Genomic DNA, 20880 nt, shown 5'->3' on the forward strand with positions numbered 1-20880 from the left:
ACATGGGTTGGGATATGGAGACCACAGATATAAACATATGTAATGAGACTGCACCGCTTTAACAAGTATTTCAAACCATCGCGAGAATGTGGTTCGTTGCCTTCCAAATTTCGTTATTTTGTGTATCGAAGGAAGTGGAAGTGACAAAAAAAATATCTAACAATTTCTTTCTTCTTTTAGTTAAGTCCAAACCAAGACACGTGTTTTAGAAAGGTAATACCGTTAGCTGTGCTTGGAATGTATTTATCAAAATATTATTGTAAATTTGGGTTGTTTGCTAGCTTAACGTTAGCTTCCTAGCTGGCTCGCGTGATCCTGAGGCTACTAACTTACTATACTAGGCCTTCCTTTCGCTTTTAGCTATCAACATTGTACATTCTCTGTGTTGTTTCGGTCGTTACATTATCGTAATAAGCTAACTGACTATGTACATTCTTAGAGAATAACGTAGCTCAGCGTATTATCCTGAAACACATTTTCTCCAGCTTTTTGGGTAGCTACTGTAGCTAGTAATACAGTCAGTGTTAGATAGCATTAAATTTTCAGTCTCACCCAAGCAAGGACTGTCTGAACTAAGTTAACGTTAGTTAGAAAACTAAAATCACTGTGCTTTTCAACTCAGTCTCTTTGGAGGAGACCCCGGCTCCAAGAATGTCGGACAGTGAAGACAGCGACTTCTCTGACAACCAGAGTGAACAAAGTAGCGAAGCCGAGGAGGTGGATAAAAATGAGGCAGAGGTAAGCTAGCTAGCTACCTAACACTGCCTTGCACTGTGTGAATGGGTAGGTGGTGGAACAGATGCACCTGTGCATGCATTGCCCTCAATATGCTACTGTATCAGAATTGATGCTAACAAACCTAGACTGGCTCCAAATTTACATTGCACGTTTTACTGCATTGACATAACTTGTGAGTGGTTTGAATGTTTTCCCCTATACAGGAAGATGGGCAGGCAAGTTTATCTGGCAGTGACAAGGCAGCAGAAGAGGAAGGGGAAGACTTGGCAGATGAGTATGACGAAGAGGAGGAAGAGGATGATGATGACCGTCCCAGAAAGAAACCCAGGCATGGAGGTTTCATCTTAGATGAAGCCGGTAAGACAAATCTAGACTTGAATAATACCATTGCAGTGTAGAATAGTTGTCAACATGTTCTTGCTCACCAAAACATTTTAGTTTTAATGTATCTGAAAGAAACTTTACTTATCCCTCTGGTTTTGTTTAGATGTGGATGATGAGTATGAAGATGAAGACCCGTGGGAGGAAGGTGCTGAGGATATTTTAGAGAAAGGTAAGGTCACACATGGGGCCATGTTTGAGGATATCTAATACCTGAGAGGGAGTTCTATATGAGCAACGTTGGGGCAGTTGTCTGTTGATGAGGACTGAGTTCATGAACTTTGTTAAATTTTAAATTATTTGAAAATTACTTTCCTATGGGTGGTGTGCAGATGCTTAGGCATGATGGATTTGTCTGTAGTATTGTTTGGATTCAGGAAGGGACAGGCAGCATTACAAATACAATCAACAAATCTATGCCAAAATGAGTATATGTGAGTGTTGACTGTGTTCTTCCTGTGCTAATAATTCCTTTTCTTGTGCATGCCTCCTTCAGTTAACGGTAAATCAATTCCAGATTTTCTGCTCTCTGTTTTCCTTGCATCTAATTAAATGGATTGGTTATCTCTCATTCAATAAGTCACATTCTGTTATAACTCCACCCACATTTTCGTACTGCTGCACTTCTAATCTAAAGGAGCACTGATGGCAAATACATTATTGGGGTCTCCCATAATAACTGAGGCTACCTGTATGAGGTAATACAATAGTATATTGTATTTGACAGCTGTGACCTATTTACTGGTCAGGAAAATATTGTAGAAATGTTGTTGGATGGTATGTTAACCTGACACCGGCAGAGTTATGACTTATCAGTAGGGATGCAAAGGGTCGGATATTTTCCATGGGAAGTTAAGCCTGGGATTTTTGCTTAAATTCCTCAAAAAAGTGATCTTATAACAGTGACTTTTTTTGTTGTTGTGGGATACACATAAGGCAATTCTAGTTCTTGTGGCATATCTTGGTTTAACTATCCCCAATTCAATGTAATTGCAACCCTCTGTATGCATAGTGCATTCTTCCATCACGTGCAGTGCACTCTTCCATCACATGTACAACTCATTCTCAAGATCTTGCACACTAATGAGATGCTATTGAGCCCACACTACTACACTGTCTGAGCCAAGGACCACATGCTTTCTGGTAAGTTTTGATCAATTACAATACTGGGTGGGGTGAATATATTTTATGTTACATTTATATATTTTTTACTAGTAAATAAACTCAGCAAAAAAGTTAACGGCCCTTTTTCAGGACCCTGTCTTTCAAAGATAATTAGTAAAAATCCAAATAACTTCGCAGATCTTCATTGTAAAAGGATTAAACACTGTTTCCCGTGCATGTTCAATGAACCATAAACAATTAATGAACACGCACCTGTGGAACGGCCGTTAAGGCACTAACAACTTCGAGACGGTAGGCAATTAAGGTCACAGTTATGAGAACTTGGGACACTAAAGAGGCCATTCTACTGACTCTGGAAAAACACCAAAAGAAAGATGCTCAGTGCCTTAGGCATACTGCAAGGAGGCATGAGTACTGCAGATGTGGCCAGGGCAATAAACTTCAATATCTGTACTGTGAGACGCCTAAGACAGAGCTACAGGGAGACAGGACGGACAGCTGATCGTCCTCGCAGTGGCAGACCACGTGTAACATCACACCTGCGGGACAGGTACAGGATGGCAACAACTGCTCGAGTTCCACCAGGAACACACTATCCCTCCGTCAGTGCTCAGACTGTCCGCAATAGGCTGAGAGAGGCTGGACTGGGGGCTTGTAGGCCTGTTGTAAGGCAGGTCCTCACCAAACATCACAGGCAGTGTTGCCTATGGGCACAAACCCACCGTCGGCTGGACTAGACAGGACTGGCAAAAAGTGCTCTTCACTGACGAGTCGTGGTTTTGTCTCACCAGGGGTGATTGTTGGATTCGCGTTTATCGTCGAAGGAATGAGCGTTATACTGAGGCCTGTACTCTGGAGCGGGATCGATTTGGAGGTGGAGGGTCCGTCATGGTCTGGGGCGGTGTGTCACAGCATCATCGGACTGAGCTTAATGTCATTGCTGGAAATCTCAACGCTGTGCGTTACAGGGAAGACATCCTCCTCCCTCATGTGGTACCCTTCCTGCAGGCTCATCCTGACATGACTCTACAGCATGACAATGCCACCAGCCATACTGCTCGTTCTGTGTGTGATTTCCTGCAAGACAGGAATGTCAGTGTTCTGCCATGGCCAGCGACGAGCCCGACTCTCAATCCCATTGAGCACATCTGGGACCTGTTGGATCGGAGGGTGAGGGCTAGGGCCATTCTCCCCCAGAAATGTCCGGGAACTTGCTGGTGCCTTGGTGGAAGAGTGGGGTAACATCTCACAGCATGAACTGGCAAATCTGGTGCAGTCGATGAGGAGAAGATGCACTGCAGTACTTAAATGCAGCTAGTGGCCACACCAGATACTGACTGTTTTGATTTTGACCACCTTTGTTCAGGGACACATTATTTAATTTCTGTTCGTCACATGCCTGTGGAACTTGTTCAGTTTATGTCTCAGTTGTTGAATCTTATGTTCAGACAAATATTTACACATGTTAAGTTAGCTGAAAATAAACACAGCTGACAGTGAGAGGATGTTTCTTTTTTTGCTGAGTTTAGTAGCCTTCAGCAGTGTTTAAATAATTTCTAACTTGTTAACAATTTCTGCTTGATAGTTTTTGCTACCATGTGGGTTTTAGCTTGCTTGAGCCTGCTAACAGTGTTAATTCAACTGTTTCCATACATGTTTCATTTTAAAACATGTATCTTACAAAGGAGTCATTTAATTTAACTGCTTAACTATTTATTTATCTGTACACGGAATTGTATTTATTTTATTTCTCTCTTTTTTTCTAATCTTTACAGGAAAATGCCACGGGCACTATCTGATGTGTGAAGACTTTTCACTGCAGCTAATGTAGAAGGAAATGTGTACATTTGCAAATACTGTGCCAAATGAAATGTGAAGAATACAACAAAGATGTGCATGAAGTTCCCTCAGTGCTCACAACAAGCAACCTCTGAGACAAGTCCCTCTACTTCTAATCGAGGTGAAAATGATGAATCAGACACCATATCGATAGCATCAGCTCATGGTCCTCCTTTTTTGACTCAATGGAGGAATGTAGTCAGAGAAATGTTGATGAATGTCTTGCTCGAGCTGTGTATGCAACTGGTTCACCTCTGCTCACAGGCAATGTGTATTGCAATAGATTTCCGATTTATTTTTCGCCCAGCATACACCCTTTTAACTAGACATGCTTTATCTACAACAGACACACCTGTCTCTACATTACAGATGAGCTGAAGGCAGTCATCAATGACCTTGGACCACAGAAGGTATTTGCACTGATGACAGACATGCATTGAATCTGCTTCTCAAGGACATCATGGCACCGAAAACAATGTATACACTCAACAAGAGAGCAAAGGAAATTGTTAGGTATGTGAAGGGTCAACAAGTTATAGCAGCAATCTACCTCACCAAGCAAAGTGAGAAGAATAAGAGCATCGCATTGAAGCTGCCCAGCAACACCCGTTGGAGTGGTGTTGTCGTCGTGTTTGACAGTCTTCTGGAGGGGAAGGAGTCTCCAGGAAATGGCCATATCACAGTCTGCCGATATGGACAGCCCCATCAAGAGGATCCTCCTGGATGATGTATTTTGGGTTCTTGGCAGTCTGGCAAAGTACATGTCCAAGCAAGGGCTTTGGGAAGGAGGTGCAATATGGCCGTTGTGCCAACATATCTCATCAGCACCTGGTGGAAGGGACTTTGTGGATCTGAGGCTCTTTCCCCTATTGTCTCCATCATCCTCCAAATCCCACCAACATCAGCCGCCTGGTTCTTGTTTGGGAACACACACACACCAAAGCACGCAACATGTTGACCATTATAAGGGTTTAAAAATTGGTGGCAATCTGGGGACATTTGAGGCTTTTTGAGCCTGACAACGAGCCATCCTCAACAGGGTTGGAAAGTGACAGTGAAGATGAGGCCTCAGAGGCTGATGTTCAAGAGGTGAACTTTGAGGAGGTCCAGGGAGAAGACATGGAAGCCTGAGAGGAAGACAACCAAAGCTTTAGTCTAGAAACTATAATTTTACAGAGATGCGATGGATCATTCAATATTCTCTTTCTTTTGTTCTTCAGTGAAATCATCTCATGTGATGAGTCAACTCATTTAATTAAAGTTCAATTCATAACTAAATTGTTTTTATTTCTATTGGAAGGGTTTTTTGCAATTGTCTACTTATGATAAGGTAAAAGTTTTGTTTCTGTCTCCATATGGTAAATATATCCAATGCAAAAAAACATCTACATTTAAATTGAATTAATATTCATTTTCATATATTCCCGTTAATTCCCACGGAAAGTTTCCACCTTTTGAGTATTCCCCGAAATGTACAACCTTATTTGTAGTAAATAATCAGACCATGGGGTTCTAGGCACTTATGTGAACCAAGTGTGACCATTTGCCTGAAATGCTACCTGCTAGAAGAAAGCTAATATGTGTGATTTAGCTAAATTATATTGTTTTAAGCTTTTTTTGGCATGTCAATCAGCCATATCACAAAGACGCATAAGCATTCACATTACAATTACCCACATTACAATCATCCTTGGTCTCATGAGCCATTTGGTCTTTTACCATCGTTAATGTAAAAAAAAAAAAAAAAAAACATTTAATTTGTTCCTGTCTGTGCCCCTGCCACTCTTTGCTTTGTGTGTATGACAATCTCATTTGGCTCTTAATGTGTTTTCCTCCCTCTACCTTAACCTGCCTGGCCCGGAGCAGAGGAAGCTGAGGGTAAGTGTTTTTCTTCTTCCAATATGAAAAAGACCTACCTACCACTTGGGGCTAGACATAGGTATACACAGATAGGTTCTTTAAAGGACCACTTGTTTGAACGGAGAACTTCTACATTCAATCTTCTACATTAAATAGTTTTTTTGTGTGACTGTAATGGGCTCACTGAGTCTGCTTTACTCTTCAGTGTCCAACATTGACCATGTGGTCCTGGATGAGGACAACTCTGGCTCCCGCAGGCTGCAGAACCTCTGGAGGTAATGTGTTCTTATGGGCTACGAGTGGCTAGGCTTCTTTCCATTAATATTCCAGTTGTTACTATGCAAAGCTGTGTTCTTGAAGTCTGACATTTGAATTTTTGGACATTTCAGAGATTCCAGAGAAGAGGCCTTGGGTGAATATTACATGAGGAAATATGCCAAGCAATCAGGAAATGAGTGAGTATTTTCACAGTAGTAATCTGTTAATTCTGTTTCAACATTGATTTTACCGGTTATCCCTTTGACTGAAATTTCGGTTTTTGATTCCCTCTAGTTTTCCTGGGGGTTCTGAGGAACTGTCTGATGACATCACCCAGCAGCAGCTGCTCCCTGGCGTCAAGTATGTATCACCTTCACCAAGATGGGGAATGTATTTTTAGTGCACTACAACAATCCAATCTATATACATATTCTCAATGTTCTTGGTATTGTATATTCTTTTTCAAAGGGATCCTAATCTTTGGACGGTCAAGTGTAAGGTATGGAGCTTATATTTTTGTGTAGACATCCTAAAGTTCAGCACACAATAAAAACAGTTTTTAATTAAAAATAATAATAATAATACTTTTGCCTATGTCATGTATTTTGTCATTACAGATTGGAGAAGAGAGAGCAACCGCCATCGCATTGATGAGGAAATTCATTGCCTATCAATTCACAGACACGGTATGTCCCCACCCTAATTTTCTGCATTCACAGCTTCTATAGCTTTTATCTGTTATTCTTATCTGTATTTTTTGAAACTGAACTGTTGGTTAGGGGCTCGTAAGTATGTATGGTTGTATTCGGTGCATGTGACCTAATAAGATTTGATTTGAAATGTTATTTGTAATAAGATGCTAATGTTTGCATTTAGTGCTTTATATGATGGCTCTCTTGATAGCCTGTATATCTCTTGGCGATTTATATATAAATAAATAAATGGAAAGGGGGCGCTTTGACAACCTGTGAAATGTTTTCTTATACACCATTCTACACAGCCCCTCCAAATCAAGTCGGTAGTGGCTCCCGAACATGTCAAAGGTTACATCTATGTGGAGTCGTACAAGCAGACTCACGTCAAGGCTGCAATTGATGGAATAGGCAACCTGAGGATGGGCTTCTGGAACCAGCAGATGGTTCCCATCAAGGAGATGACAGACGTCCTCAAGGTGGTCAAAGAGGTGACTAACCTCAAGCCCAAGTCCTGGGTCCGCCTCAAGAGAGGCCTCTACAAAGATGACATTGCCCAGGTATGCTTTAAACACATTGTGGAAGTCGACACTTGTGAAGACTGATGAAAATGTATTTTGAAGACAAAGGTAAATATCCTTACCATATTCTTGGAACATACATGTATTCTCCTCCTTTAGGTGGACTATGTGGAGCCCAGTCAGAACACGATATCACTGAAGATGATTCCCAGGATAGATTTGGACAGAATTAAGGCCCGTATGAGCATGGTAAGCAACGGCAGCACTCTGTTGTCATGGGCTACTCACCACCCTCAACTTTGATATCCCATGACACTTCCTGTTGTGTCTCCCAGAAAGACTGGTTTGCAAAGCGGAAGAAGTTCAAGAGACCAGCCCAGAGACTCTTCGATGCGGAAAAGATCAGGTACAATGAAACATGTCCTGAAGACTATCATTATTGGGGATTTGATTACACTGTCCCAAATAGATAAGATCGCAGCCTCGATTACTTCCTGATGGTGTTTTCTTGCAGGTCACTTGGTGGGGATGTCAGCCACGATGGAGACTTCATGATATTTGAAGCTAACCGCTACAGCCGTAAAGGGTTCCTCTTCAAGAGCTTTGCCATGTCTGCTGTGGTAAGACGACCACGTTGTCTCAATACCACTGTTTTATTGGCCATTTGTTGAAAGCCCTATAGTGAAAAACGGGGCTGAAAAGTGTTCTTAGTAATCTGTACCCATGGCTCAGTCTCTTTGTGATCTATAGATCACTGAAGGAGTGAAACCCACTCTGTCAGAGCTGGAGAAGTTTGAGGATCAGCCAGAAGGCATTGATCTGGAGGTGGTGACTGAAACCGCAGGTAACAGCAACTTCTACAGCATACTCAAGATATATGAGATTTAGTATTTACTTTCTGGTTTTCATTTACGTGTATCTGCTTTTGTAAGAGGCATGTTTTGTTGTGTGACCACAGGTAAAGAGCGTGAGCACAACCTCCAGGCTGGGGACAACGTGGAGGTGTGTGAAGGGGAGCTGATCAACTTGCAGGGCAAGATCCTGAGTGTGGATGGCAACAAGATCACCATCATGCCCAAGCATGAGGACCTGAAGGTAATGACAAGCGCCAAGCAGACAATGACATTGGGAGGACATTTCAGATTTGTCCTACTAGAGTTGGGCCTAAAGTCAAATTGTGTGGAAACAGGTTCACATTGGTTAGAATTGTCAAAACGGTACATAATGTTCTGCTAGTTTTCGGTAGAATTTTGTTCAGATATTCTCAGGCCCTAAAGTAAGATATTCAGTCTACTTGTTGTTAAAAACAAGCCAAAGACATTGACCCTGGTTCAAGCCGCTACGAACCAGATTCTTGTTTGCATTGGAATGACGTTTTGTTATTTTTTTGTCTAGCCAAACAAATTGGAATTTCAATGAGAACTACCAGTAAACCAGGGGTGGGCAATCAACATAGTGATGATTTTTTTTGTGTTTTTTGACTGATATTTATCGAAATCGCTGCATCAATTTGCGTGCCAGAAAAGGGCAGTTATTTACATTGTTTCAGTTTTTTCTGCATACTTTCGATCTGGTTTTAGACGTTCAGATAATAAGAGATAATACAGATGATAAGAACATATGTGAAATGACTAATATAGGAAAGGTGTGCGTTTTTATTTGCATCACAAAGTGACTGAAAAGCATCAAAGATTTTGTAAATGTCAGGAAAACATTATGGAAGCTCATCAGGTAATAACTGTGTATAAAAAGGTAATCTGCATTGCTTTCAATTGCAGTTTTGTCACAGTTCCTTCTAAAATGTCCTGCGCGGCTTGTGTCGTAGAGGAAAACCGAATGCATGTCTTCCTGAGTTCCTCCAACCTTTCAAAAGCAAGAGCCAAAATCTGCTAATAGCGGACATCGGATGTTACTTGTGTAACTGCAGTTCTATGTGCTAAGCTGTGCATTCAGTTGACTATAGACAAGCTCTTTTTTATTTTTTACTAAATCCACCGCAGGCAGCATTTAATTGGCTAGCAAGCCAGATTCTGGTTCAGCCAAGTAAAATAGCCTGCAAAGGGAACACGATTCATCACAGCATGAAGAAAGCATCGGGCTGTGTGTAGTCATGAATAGACTACTTAATCATGCTTCCCAAAAATGTGGGAGTGGTAGAATATGACCCGGGGTCAAGCGATCACAAACCAGATTCTTGTTTGCGTAGGGATAATGTGGTTAGTTATTAGTCAAGCCGCAAAAACTGGGATTTCGAGAACTATCTCCCATTACAGCATGATGAAGAAATTGGGCTTCCCAAAAATGTGGGACGGATAGAATTACGGGATCAAAACGTTCACGTGAGGCGGCCAGACATTCCCACTGTGTTCCGTTCATTCTATTGGCACTGATACAAAATAATGGTTTGTTATTGATGTCTGGTCTGTGTGCAGGATCCGCTGGAGTTCCCGGCCCATGAATTGAGGAAGTACTTCCGTATGGGTGACCACGTCAAGGTGATAGCAGGCCGCTACGAGGGCGACACCGGCCTCATCGTACGCGTGGAGGAGAACTTTGTCATCCTCTTCTCTGACCTCACCATGCACGAGGTAAGCAACGTCACATTATTGAACTGGGACATCAATCAAATCAAATAAATAATCATATTTTGCATAATTCCTACGTAACTTCAGTGAACCATTATCGATTTTACGTGGGTGTGTGTGCTCTGTAGTTGAAGGTCCTGCCCCGGGACTTACAGCTGTGCTCTGAGACGGCGTCAGGGGTAGATGCCGGGGGCCAGCACGAATGGGGAGAGCTGGTCCAACTGGACCCCCAGACCGTGGGAGTTATTGTCAGGCTGGAGAGAGAGACATTCCAGGTTGGTACTCATTTTACTCTTCTGCAAAATACATTTCCACTTAAATGATCAGGTTCAGATCAGGACAAAATAAATGTTATTTTATAAACGATTGTGTGTGTGGGCTTGGCGTCGTGGTTGTGTGCCTGCTGGAGAGATGTTTTGTCCACCATCTGTTCTTGAAATGGGAACTTGAGTGATTTTGCTAAATTTTAAAATTGGCACATAGTGTAATGTCTATTAAATTGTGGCAGTCAAGCCTAAATCCCTGAGCATTCCTATAGTGCTCACACTTGTATTCCTCTTCTTCTCCCCAGGTCCTCAACATGCACGGCAAGGTGCTGACGGTGCGTCACCAGGCAGTGAATCGGCGGAAAGACAACCGCTTTGCTGTGGCGCTGGACTCTGAGCAGAACAACATTCACGTCAAAGACATCGTCAAGGTCATCGACGGGCCACACTCGGTAAGATTCACCACAGTTCTGCTTTCTATAGGTCTAAGCTCATAAATGTATTTCTCAACTCCAGCTTTAGTAGGGCCCTATAAAATCTGTGACGTAGACAGGAATCACGGAATTAAACTATATTCAAAAATGTATTACATTTAATCGGAAATCAACTAAATGTACTGAACTTATTAGATAATTTATTAATTTGCCTAAGATGATCATAATCAAGAACAAAATGCATAAGTGATTCTTAGTTTCCTTGAACTTTCTGAAGAGACGATGTGGAATTGCCTCGGGCTGTGTGCGCGTTTGTCTACCACTTCGTGTAGCCGTTAGCGAAGCTGCTAATGATAACTATCTTCTGGTAGATGGAAAGGCTTTCCAAAAAACCTTGTCAATTTAAATGTTAACTACAAAGTAGCCTACCTAGCAGATTAATCATGATTGTTTGCATAAATCCAGTGGAGATTTGTTTAGCAAACTGCAATCACATTTGCGCTATAGAAACACTGCTAACCGAACAAGTCTCTTGCTGGTGTACACTTACATTTGAAGGGGATCTACACCCAAAAATGAAAATTCCTTAGATGTTTCCCAGACCTCAAACGTGGTCTTCTGATTTCGTTTAAGCCTTGTTGTGAACTTAGAATATTACAATGTTGTTTTTAAAGGGATTTTGAGAAAAAAATGACATCTGAAACCAGGAAAAACAAAACGTTGAATGGAAAAGTAAATGGAATTAGGCAACAAAAAATATTGTCTAGGGCTCTACTAATAGGCCACCATCCAGGTTTGGTGACTACTTTCAAAGCCAGTGTCTGGACTCGAGCCCTCATTGACAAAATTGGTAAGTCAGCTTGAAGAGCTTTGACGTATAGCACCAGTCAAACTTTGGGCACACCTACTCATTCCAGTTTTTTTTTGGGGGGGGGTTGCGAGAATGCCAAGTGTGTGCAAAGCTGTCAAGGCAAAGGGTGGCTACTTTGAAGTATCTCAAATATAAAATGTATTAGGGATGCACGATATATCTGTGAACATATTGGAATCGGCCGACATTCGCTAAAAATGCCAACATCGCTATCGGATAGTTTAACCCGGTGCATCACTAAAATATATTTTAATTTAACACTTTTGGTTACTACATGATTCCATATGTATTATTTCATAGTTTTGATATCTTCACTATTATTCTACAATGTAGAAAATAGTTTAAAAAAATAAAGACCCTTGAATGTGTAAGTGGGTCCAAACTTTGGACTGGTACTTTATTTTCATGCACAAAATGGGACTGTATGTTGAGTTTTAGGCCATATTGCTTATCTGCTTAAGGTGCGATTAGCATGTATAGGTTGTTAGCATATAAGTGGTGTGGTTTGTTTGCCAGGGGCGTGAGGGAGAGATCCGCCACATTTTCCGAGGCTTTGCCTTCCTGCACTGTAAAAAGCTGGTGGAGAACGGGGGCATGTTCGTCTGCAAGACACGCCACGTGGTGCTGGCCGGGGGCTCCAAGGTCAGTCTCCCATTTAGCTCTCACCGCATCACTTTCAAGTCTTCCATCTATGCCATCACCTCTTAACCTTCTCCAGTGGGAACCATCAGAGCTGTTGTTGACATTTTGATTCTTCCATTTTTTTAGCCCAGAGACGTCACCAACTTCACCGTGGGAGGCTTCGCTCCGAGGAGTCCAAGTATCAGCAGCCCCATGCATCCAGGTGGTGGTGGTGGTGAGTGGAGTACAGCTCACAGAGAGCATGTGGTCACTCTCACCATAAACTGTGTATTACACTGCCCTTTGTTGATTTGTAGAAATTAGCAAACAGTTGCTTAGTGCAGGATACAACACTAAATAACAATTATCAGACCACAGGCAGGACACAACTCCTGTCCTCTCCTTCAGGTCAGCAGCAGAGGGGTGGTGGAGGAGGTGGACAGATGGGGCGTGGCCGGGGCAGGAGGGACAACGACCTGATTGGACAGACCGTCCGCATCTCCCAGGGACCATACAAGGGTAATGCTGCGTTCATAACAACTCAGAAATGTGTAAATATCAGCATACGGCTGGGAGAAAATGACTTGAATGCTCCTCCAGCTGGTGGGAAACTGATCTGTCATCTCCAAGCTCTGACTTCTCCCACATGCTAAAATCTGATGTCGCATACTATTGAAATTATCTCAATAACAGCATTTTTGACACTTAAATGCAACAGCAAAACATTATTTACAAAAAACATCTGTTTTTGAACACTACTTTTTTTGCAACTTTAATAGCTGTACTTTTAGTTTATTTTTAACCCAGCTTGTTTGCCATTAGCCAATCTGCGCACTCAATGAGTTCAAGACATGTGAATGCACACAAGTAGGATTTTCTGAGTTTCCCACTTGCTATGAATGCAGAAAAAGGACCAAACCAGATCACATGTGAACCAGATGGGGTTGTCCTCTGCCAGAGAATGGACAATAAACACATTAAGCAGAAATGCTGTTGCACCATGGGTATTGGAGTTTCAACACTTGGATTATTATCAATAGGGAATCTTTTGACCTAACCCTTGCCATTATTTCCCAGGGTACATTGGAGTGGTGAAGGATGCCACTGAGTCGACAGCCAGAGTGGAGCTGCACTCAACATGCCAGACCATCTCTGTGGACCGACAGCGTCTCACCACAATGTTCGTTCACATCATCAGGGATCTATTACAATGATATATTGTGAACACAGTGATATTAATGCAATAGTTCACCTTTTTAGAGTGTTAATTAATGTTGACTTGTTTTTGTTACATTCAGGGGAGCCAAGAGGCATGGAGGAATGACTTCCACACACGGACGCACTCCCATGTACGGTTCCCAGACCCCCATGTACGGGACAGGCTCCCGTACCCCCATGTATGGCTCTCAGACCCCCTTACACGATGGTGAGCGAGACACCCCACCAAGGAAATATCTCTATGGCCCTCAATCAGAATATATATATCTATGACCTGCAATATAACTATTCTCATTGTGGTGATCCTTGTTCCCCACAGGGAGCCGTACACCGCACTACGGCTCGCAGACCCCGCTGCATGATGGGAGCAGAACGCCGGGGCAGAGCGGAGCGTGGGACCCCAACAACCCCAACACACCGTCCAGGTAGGCTACATGTGGGGAAAAAACTAAATGTGGGAAATAGCCTCAGCATTCTATGGTTGATAAGGGTTTCTTCATCTTTGCCTGGTCAAGAGTTGTCAAAGTTAATACAGCTATTTTTCTGTACTTTCTACATATCCTGAAAATATGTTTCCCTAATAGGATAACTTTTTGGAAACAGCCTTTAACCTGTTCCTCTTGTTTCAGGGCGGACGATGACTTTGAGTTTGGTTATGATGACGAGCCCTCGCCGTCCCCTCAGGGCTACGGGGGCACGCCTAACCCCCAGACCCCTGGCTACCCAGAGGTGCCCTCACCCCAGGTCAATCCCCAGTACAACCCCCAGACCCCAGGCACCCCAGCCATGTGAGTCTCGCACACATACGGTTTTCCATTGTCTGTTTGCGGTCTTTTTCAATGTCTCTAGGCCCCTTTTATAGTGACGACCAACTGCTCAAGGTGAGTTTGGTTCTCTCCGTCCTAGCCAAGTCCACTGACTGTGTGTGTTCCTCAGGTACAACACGGAACAGTACTCGCCGTACACTGCCCCCTCCCCACAGGGCTCGTACCAACCCAGCCCCAGTCCCCAGAGCTACCATCAGGTGGCCCCCAGCCCAGTGGGCTACCAGAACACACACTCACCAGCCAGCTACCACCCCACACCCTCACCCATGGCATACCAGGTAAGACCCACCACGCTTGACATAAAAAAAAATGTTTTGCCACTTAGTAGGACTGATGTTGATTTAAAAATTGTACTTGTCTGAAAGCTCAAGTCACTTATCCCCAAAAAAAGAAAAATGGTCTGTTACACCATTTCTACATCATTGTATGATGCCCGGAACTACTTAAAAAAAAAATAATCCATTACTATCTTTTTACCATAGAGAAAAGATGTAGGCTACACTCTGCCCATTGGCTACTTTGCATATTCAAGCCTGTCTCAAAATACAACACTGACCCCTTTAAGGGTCTCCTGGAGGATGGTGGGCCACCCTTGGTAGCCTATAAAAATATTGAAACAATTACAGCCAAATACTTTCTATATAAAATTCATACAACTGCTGAACATTAAAAAAATGTTAAAGCAATGAGGCTGGCGCAACTGATCAGAAAATTAAGCTTAAAATGTTGATAGAAATGTTAATATTTACATGACTGTAGGCTATACACGAATGTTCGAAATTGCAATTAGCGTGAAAACACCATTCTCAAAAGCATACCGCACTTTCATGTGACCGAGGAAAATATATGTTAGAAATAAAGAGGGGCGATCTAAAGATGCATCAACTAGCATGGGTTACTAATATCACCAGGATTGTGCCTTTGGCTGCTAGACAATAAAACAAGTTAAATTGGAAACGGGTATTCCCAAACTGGGGTACGCAATGCCGTCATGGGTAAGCCAAATACAAATGTGATTCACATTTAAATAATACTAAATAATAATATATATATATATATATATATATATATTAGGGAAAAAACGTTTTACAATCAAACACGTTTGGAGGCTTATCTGCTAAATTCATCAGAACCTCCATAGGCGCATCGTTAATCTCCAAGCTGCTTCTCATAACCATTGTTATTGAAGTTGCTCTTATAAATGCTCGTTATTTACTGACTGCCTCAGCTATTGTAGTGGTCCAGATGGTTTGTTGCCCTCTGGCACTGTTAGGTTCTTATTTTTCAGAGTTAATAACCCACAGACACTAGAGAAGCGTTAACCAAGTTTATTCTTCCCAAAGGTTCTGTACAGCTGAAAACGGACAGCTAAACATTTCAGAAATCACAGTTTATATGCATCCTACTTAGGACACTCCTCTTTACAGTTTATGGCTCCACGGGAAAGAAGGTAACCAAACCCTCGCCAACAGCCAGTGAAATTGCAGGGCGGCAAATTCAAAACAACATAAATCTCATAATTTAAAATTCCTTAAACATACAAGTATTATACACCATTTTAAAGAGAAACTTCTCGTTAATCCAACCACAGTGTCTTGACACCTTGCGATTATGTTAGGTCAGCACCTAGCCACAGAAAAACATATAGCCATTTTCCAAAGAAGGAGAGGTGTCACAAAAGTCAGAAATAGCGTTATGAATATTCACTTACCTTTGATCTTCATCGGAATGCACTCCAAGGAATCCTTTTTGTTCGCTTGTTTAGCCCAGTAATCTAAATGCACAATGTGCGATCACTTAGTTCAGACAAAAAGTCAAAAAAAGTTATATTACAGTTCGTAGAAACATGTCAAATGATGTATAGAATCAATCTTTAGGATGTTTTTATCATAAATCTTCAATAATGTTTCAACCGGACAATTCCTTTGTCTTTAGAAATTAAAAGGAACGCAGCTCGCTCTCACGACCTCTTAGTCAAACAGCTCTTATTCGCTCCCCCTTCACAGTAGAAGCATGAAACAATCTTCTAAAGACGGTTGACATCTAGTGGAATCCTTAGGAAGTGCAATATGACCCCATAGACACTGTATATTGGATTGGCAAAGACTTGAAAACCAACAAACCTCAGATTTCCCACTTCCTGGTTGGATTTTTTTCTCAGGTTTTTGCCTGCCATATGAGTTCTGTTATACTCAGACATCATTCAAACAGTTTTAGAAACTTCAAAGTCTTTTCTATCAAAATCTACTAATTATATGCATATTCTAGCTTTTGGGCCTGAGTAGTAGGCAGTTTACACTGGGCACCTTATTCATCCAAGCTACTCAATACTGCCCCCCCAGTCCCAAAGAAGTTAAAGGGAACTGACCTCACCCCTCACCTCATGATCCACAGATATCCATCTGGCTTCTCTATATCAACACATTGCTCTCCTACATCAAACACATTCTAAAGCCTTCTGGCTTTTTACAAACTTTCTATTCAAGACTTTGCCTCTATCATTTATTTAATATCTCAATGTTCAAAGTTTAGCCGATTCTAACAGCACCTTATACTCAGTTCTCCGCTAAACATAGAATCAAGATTTGTATGTCTTTTTGAACTCCCAGGACGAAGTTGACTACAAATACAAAGTTGCCGATGCCTTTGCAAATGTTTCAAACAAGTGAAAGTTAGAAAAAGCTGTTTAAAATGCAAACTGGGATGACTGTATTAAATGATAAATACAGTAGGCTGCCTAGGCCTATATTTTGAAATCAATTTCATGTTCATTCGAGTTCTACTTTTAGGCTACTGTAGCCTAGGCTTATGTAATTATTGCGTCAATATACAGGGCATCTGGAATGTGTTCAGATCCCTTCCCTTTTTCACATTTCATTACATTGACAGTGCATGTCAGAGCAAAAACCAAGCCATGAGGTTGAAGGAATTGTCTGTAGAGCTCCGAGACAGGATTGTGTCGAGGCACAGATCTGGGGAAGGGTGCCAAAACATTTCTGCAGCATTGAAGAACCCCAAGAACACAGTGGCCTTCGTCATTCTTAAATGGAAGAAGTTTAGAACCACCAAGACTCTTCCTAGATCTGGCTGCCCGGCCAAACTGAGCAATCGGGAGAAGGGCCTTGGTCAAGGAGGTGAGCAAGAACCCGATGGTCACTGACTGCTCCAGAGTTCCTATATGGAGATGGTTGTCCTTCTGGAAGGTTCTCCCATCAATGTAGCACTTCACCAATCAGGCCTTTATGGTAGAGTGGCCAGACGGAAGCCACACCTCAGTTAAAGGCACATGACAGCCTGCTTGGAGTTTGCCAGAAGGCACCTAAAGACTCTGACCATGAAAAGCAAGATGATCTGATCTGATGAAACCAAGATTGAACTCTTCGGCCTGAATGACAAGCACCGCATCTGGAGGAAACCTGGCACCATCCCTACGGTGAAGCATGGTGAAAGCATCATGCTGTCGGGATGTTTTTCAGCGGCATGGACTGGGAGACTAGTCAGGGTCAAGGGAAAGATGAACGGAGTACAAAGATGTCTTCGAAGAAAACCTGCTCCAGAGCGTTAAGGGCCTCAGACTGGGGTGACGGTTCACCTTTCAACAGGACAATGACCCTAAGCACACAGCCAAGACAATGCAGGCGTGGCTTCAGGACAAGTCTCTGAATGTCCTTGAGGGGCCAGGACTTGAACCCTATCGAACAGGTGCAGCAACATTCCCCATCCAACCTGACAGAGCTTGGTAGGATCTGCAAAGACGAATGGGAGAAGCTCCCCAAATACAGGTGTGCCAAGCTTGTAGCGTCCTGCCCAAGAAGACTCGAGGCTGTAATCACTGCCGATTGTGCTTCAACAAAGTACTGCGTAAAGGGTCTGAATACTTAAGTAAATGTGATATTTCCAGAGGAAGGGTTTATTTTATAAATTTGCAAACGCTTCTAAACCTACTATGTCATTATGGGGTATCTTTGATTGATGAGGGGAAAAAAATATTTAATCCATTTCAGAATAAGGCTGTAACATAACAAAATGCACTGTATATGTGTAACAACGTGCACAATGATATACCAAATATGTGGTTTAGTGCTTTGTTGTAGAATAAGCCGCCTCAATAGGCCTGTTAGCATCTATCTATAGGTGATCATATAATTATGTTAGATTAAAAGGAAAAGTCGTCACAGTTTTAACATTGCGTCATTCCAACATCAGCTGAAGATGTAGCGTGTTTCTTAAAACACCATGCAGAAAGAACATTCGCTTGCATGCATTTTGCATCATCGTAATGATGTGACGCTTTGCTTCTTGAAAACTTGACTACTGGCATGCAAAAGATTTTGGGACTGTATTAACAGTGGACTAATGAAAACTACACTTTTTTTTGAGTGTTTTCCTTCTAAAGTAAGATTTGAAAAGAGAGTGAGTGCTGTTGAGCAGAGTTGCCTTTCTTTTGGTCCCATTGGTATGTACACGTGCTTCAACAACTAAGCGAACCTTCTCTCTGCGTGGGGTTTTGGCTGTTGTCGGAACGATGCATCGTTGAAACTCTTTCAAATCTAAGTTCCATCGCCCTGATCTTTTTTTTCCTCCTGTCGTCCCACCCCAGGCCAGTCCGAGCCCCAGCCCGGTAGGCTACAGCCCCATGACCCCCGGCGCACCCTCCCCTGGCGGCTACAACCCCCACACCCCCGGCTCCAACATCGACCAGACCTCCTGCGACTGGGTCACCACCGACATCCTGGTGCGGGTTAAGGACACCTTCCTGGACAGCCAGGTGGTTAACCAGACGGGCGTCATCCGCAGTGTCACGGTGAGTAGCAAAGACCACACCACTCCTCCACGATCCTAGATGGTACAGGGGTGAAGAAAGGCTCACACATTTGATTCTACTTCATTACCCAAGTTTCCTGTCTGGATTGAAATGGAGGGAACATTACTTTGGCTTTTAGGGAAAAAGTGTTGTATAGAAATACAACTGGTTATGGTAGACAAATTTCTGGGATTTGTCTTCCATAACCAAAATGGTATGTAGTCATTTGATTTATTTGAGTAGAAATGAACTCTGGATTCCTGACAGTAACGGCTCCGTTTTGGCCTGTTGATGGAAGAAATGAGACACTGCCAAGATGGAGCAACACTTTTTGTCATGTGTCTTATCTTTGGTAGATTGAGGGGAACAAAAACAATTTAATCAATTTTAGAATAAGGCTGTAACATAGCAATGTGGAGAAAGTCAAGGGGTCTGAATACTTTCTGAATGCACTGTGTATGTGTAACGTCCGTGACCAATGATATACCAAATATAGGGTATATGCTGTATCATCCCTCATATTTGGCTCCCATTGCCTTTTGATGTAACTGATACAAACCCTACAGAATGGGCGGGGGGGGGCATCCCTTTTTTTTTTTATGCCTTATGGGCCTAATGGTAAAGACATGTATTTTAACGGTAATAATGTATTACCTTTTTTAATGTGACGTGAACACAACCTGTCATGTTTTCATCTGACTGTCAAACAAATCACTTCAAAAGGTAGGATACTTGCACACGTTCATCCATTCCAAAATAATTCCAGTATCCAAACAGTGCAAACGTTTAATGAAAAGAAAGAAAAATATGTAACAAAACATCAGTATAATGACACACTCTTGTAACTTGCATTAATTGACTTTTTTTTGTCAAAGTCGACCCCTGAAAAGAGGCTGAAATACAGCCATCTGTATCTCCTGAGTTTGCTAGCAAAAGCTCAAGACCAATAGAGGCAGAGTAAAGAGATTACTGCGACTGAAACAACCTGAAACGGTCACTGGTTTAAACCATGACGGAGAGGTGGGGAAGTTCGCTTCATTCTGAATAAGCTTATTTTCATATATTTACCGCTGTAGCAGGACAAAATAGCATTTTATGGCACAGTTGGTAGAGTATGGCGCTTGCACCACGACGAGTTGTGGTGAACGTGCTGAACCAAGTACTCCCATCATTGACCTGATGTGTCTTCTCCTTCCTCAGGGTGGCATGTGCTCAGTCTTCCTCCAGGACACAGAGAAGGTGGTGAGCATCTCCAGTGAACACCTAGAGCCTGTCACCCCAACTAAGAACAACAAGGTAAGGCTGCTTCTCAACACAACACCTTTCTACTGGACTCAAGAGTTCTGTGGACAGGAGCATGGTTCTTTTGGGTTCATAAGGCTCTGGCTGCTCTTGGTGTGTCATCTGTTGTCTGTGGTGCCTCTCTCCAGGTGAAGGTGATTTTAGGGGAGGACCGCGAGGCCACTGGGATCCTACTGAGTATTGATGGGGACGACGGCATCGTCAGGATGGAGCTGGATGACCAGCTGAAGATTCTCAACCTCCGCTTCCTGGGCAAGCTGGAGCTCTGAGCCATCACACCCCAACCTCACAACACGCCCTCACTGCAAAGCAACGTCACTCAAAACAAGCAGAATATGTGCCCCCATGTTCACTATCAAAGATTAAAATTGCCCGTGTAATTTCTTTTCAGCCAAACTTGTGCTCTTAGTGAACTCGCATTGGTTTTTAGTGCTCTGTGGTTGTAATTTCTGTCTGTTCTTTACTTTTTTTGTTATAGAAACGACCTTTTGGTTATGCGTGTACAATGTCAATTAAATGTTAACTGTTGCACTGTGTG

General features: G+C 42.5%; 1 protein-coding gene across 5 annotated transcripts; it reads left to right on the forward strand.

Annotated features, from left to right (window-relative positions):
- Nucleotides 1-20870, forward strand: LOC109908928 (transcription elongation factor SPT5). Of its 5 annotated transcripts, XM_020507728.2 has the most exons (32): nucleotides 1-91; nucleotides 181-213; nucleotides 623-738; nucleotides 942-1095; nucleotides 1226-1291; nucleotides 1616-1621; nucleotides 5950-5961; nucleotides 6149-6218; nucleotides 6333-6398; nucleotides 6496-6561; nucleotides 6670-6700; nucleotides 6819-6887; nucleotides 7202-7453; nucleotides 7574-7663; nucleotides 7750-7820; nucleotides 7929-8034; nucleotides 8165-8258; nucleotides 8373-8509; nucleotides 9847-10002; nucleotides 10128-10274; nucleotides 10571-10717; nucleotides 12087-12212; nucleotides 12339-12426; nucleotides 12600-12710; nucleotides 13269-13371; nucleotides 13490-13617; nucleotides 13729-13834; nucleotides 14039-14197; nucleotides 14346-14514; nucleotides 18837-19040; nucleotides 20241-20336; nucleotides 20471-20870. In XM_020507728.2, exons 3-32 carry the CDS (start codon nucleotides 652-654, stop codon nucleotides 20609-20611), a joined length of 3258 nt encoding a protein of 1085 aa, XP_020363317.1. In that variant the 5' UTR covers nucleotides 1-91; nucleotides 181-213; nucleotides 623-651; the 3' UTR covers nucleotides 20612-20870. The 5 variants fall into 5 exon arrangements, with proteins under 5 accessions (XP_020363317.1, XP_031651886.1, XP_031651885.1 ...); XM_031796025.1 differs by lacking the exon at nucleotides 1-91 and having other exon boundaries at nucleotides 98-213; XM_031796026.1 differs by having other exon boundaries at nucleotides 85-213; nucleotides 1226-4204; nucleotides 4453-5961.
- The last annotated feature ends 10 nt before the right edge of the window (nucleotides 20871-20880 follow it).

The sequence above is a fragment of the Oncorhynchus kisutch genome, linkage group LG18, assembly GCF_002021735.2.
Source record: "Oncorhynchus kisutch isolate 150728-3 linkage group LG18, Okis_V2, whole genome shotgun sequence".
NCBI classification, from domain to species: Eukaryota; Metazoa; Chordata; class Actinopteri; order Salmoniformes; family Salmonidae; genus Oncorhynchus; species Oncorhynchus kisutch.

Bases quoted from the DNA above. Each gene is read 5' to 3' on its own strand.
- LOC109908928 (XM_020507728.2), top strand. From the start codon at position 652: ATGTCGGACAGTGAAGACAGCGACTTCTCTGACAACCAGAGTGAACAA. The intron at 8,259-8,372 runs GTAACAGCAACT...GTGTGACCACAG, and splicing joins GGTGGTGACTGAAACCGCAG to GTAAAGAGCGTGAGCACAAC. The intron at 10,275-10,570 runs GTTGGTACTCAT...TCTTCTCCCCAG, and splicing joins TGGAGAGAGAGACATTCCAG to GTCCTCAACATGCACGGCAA.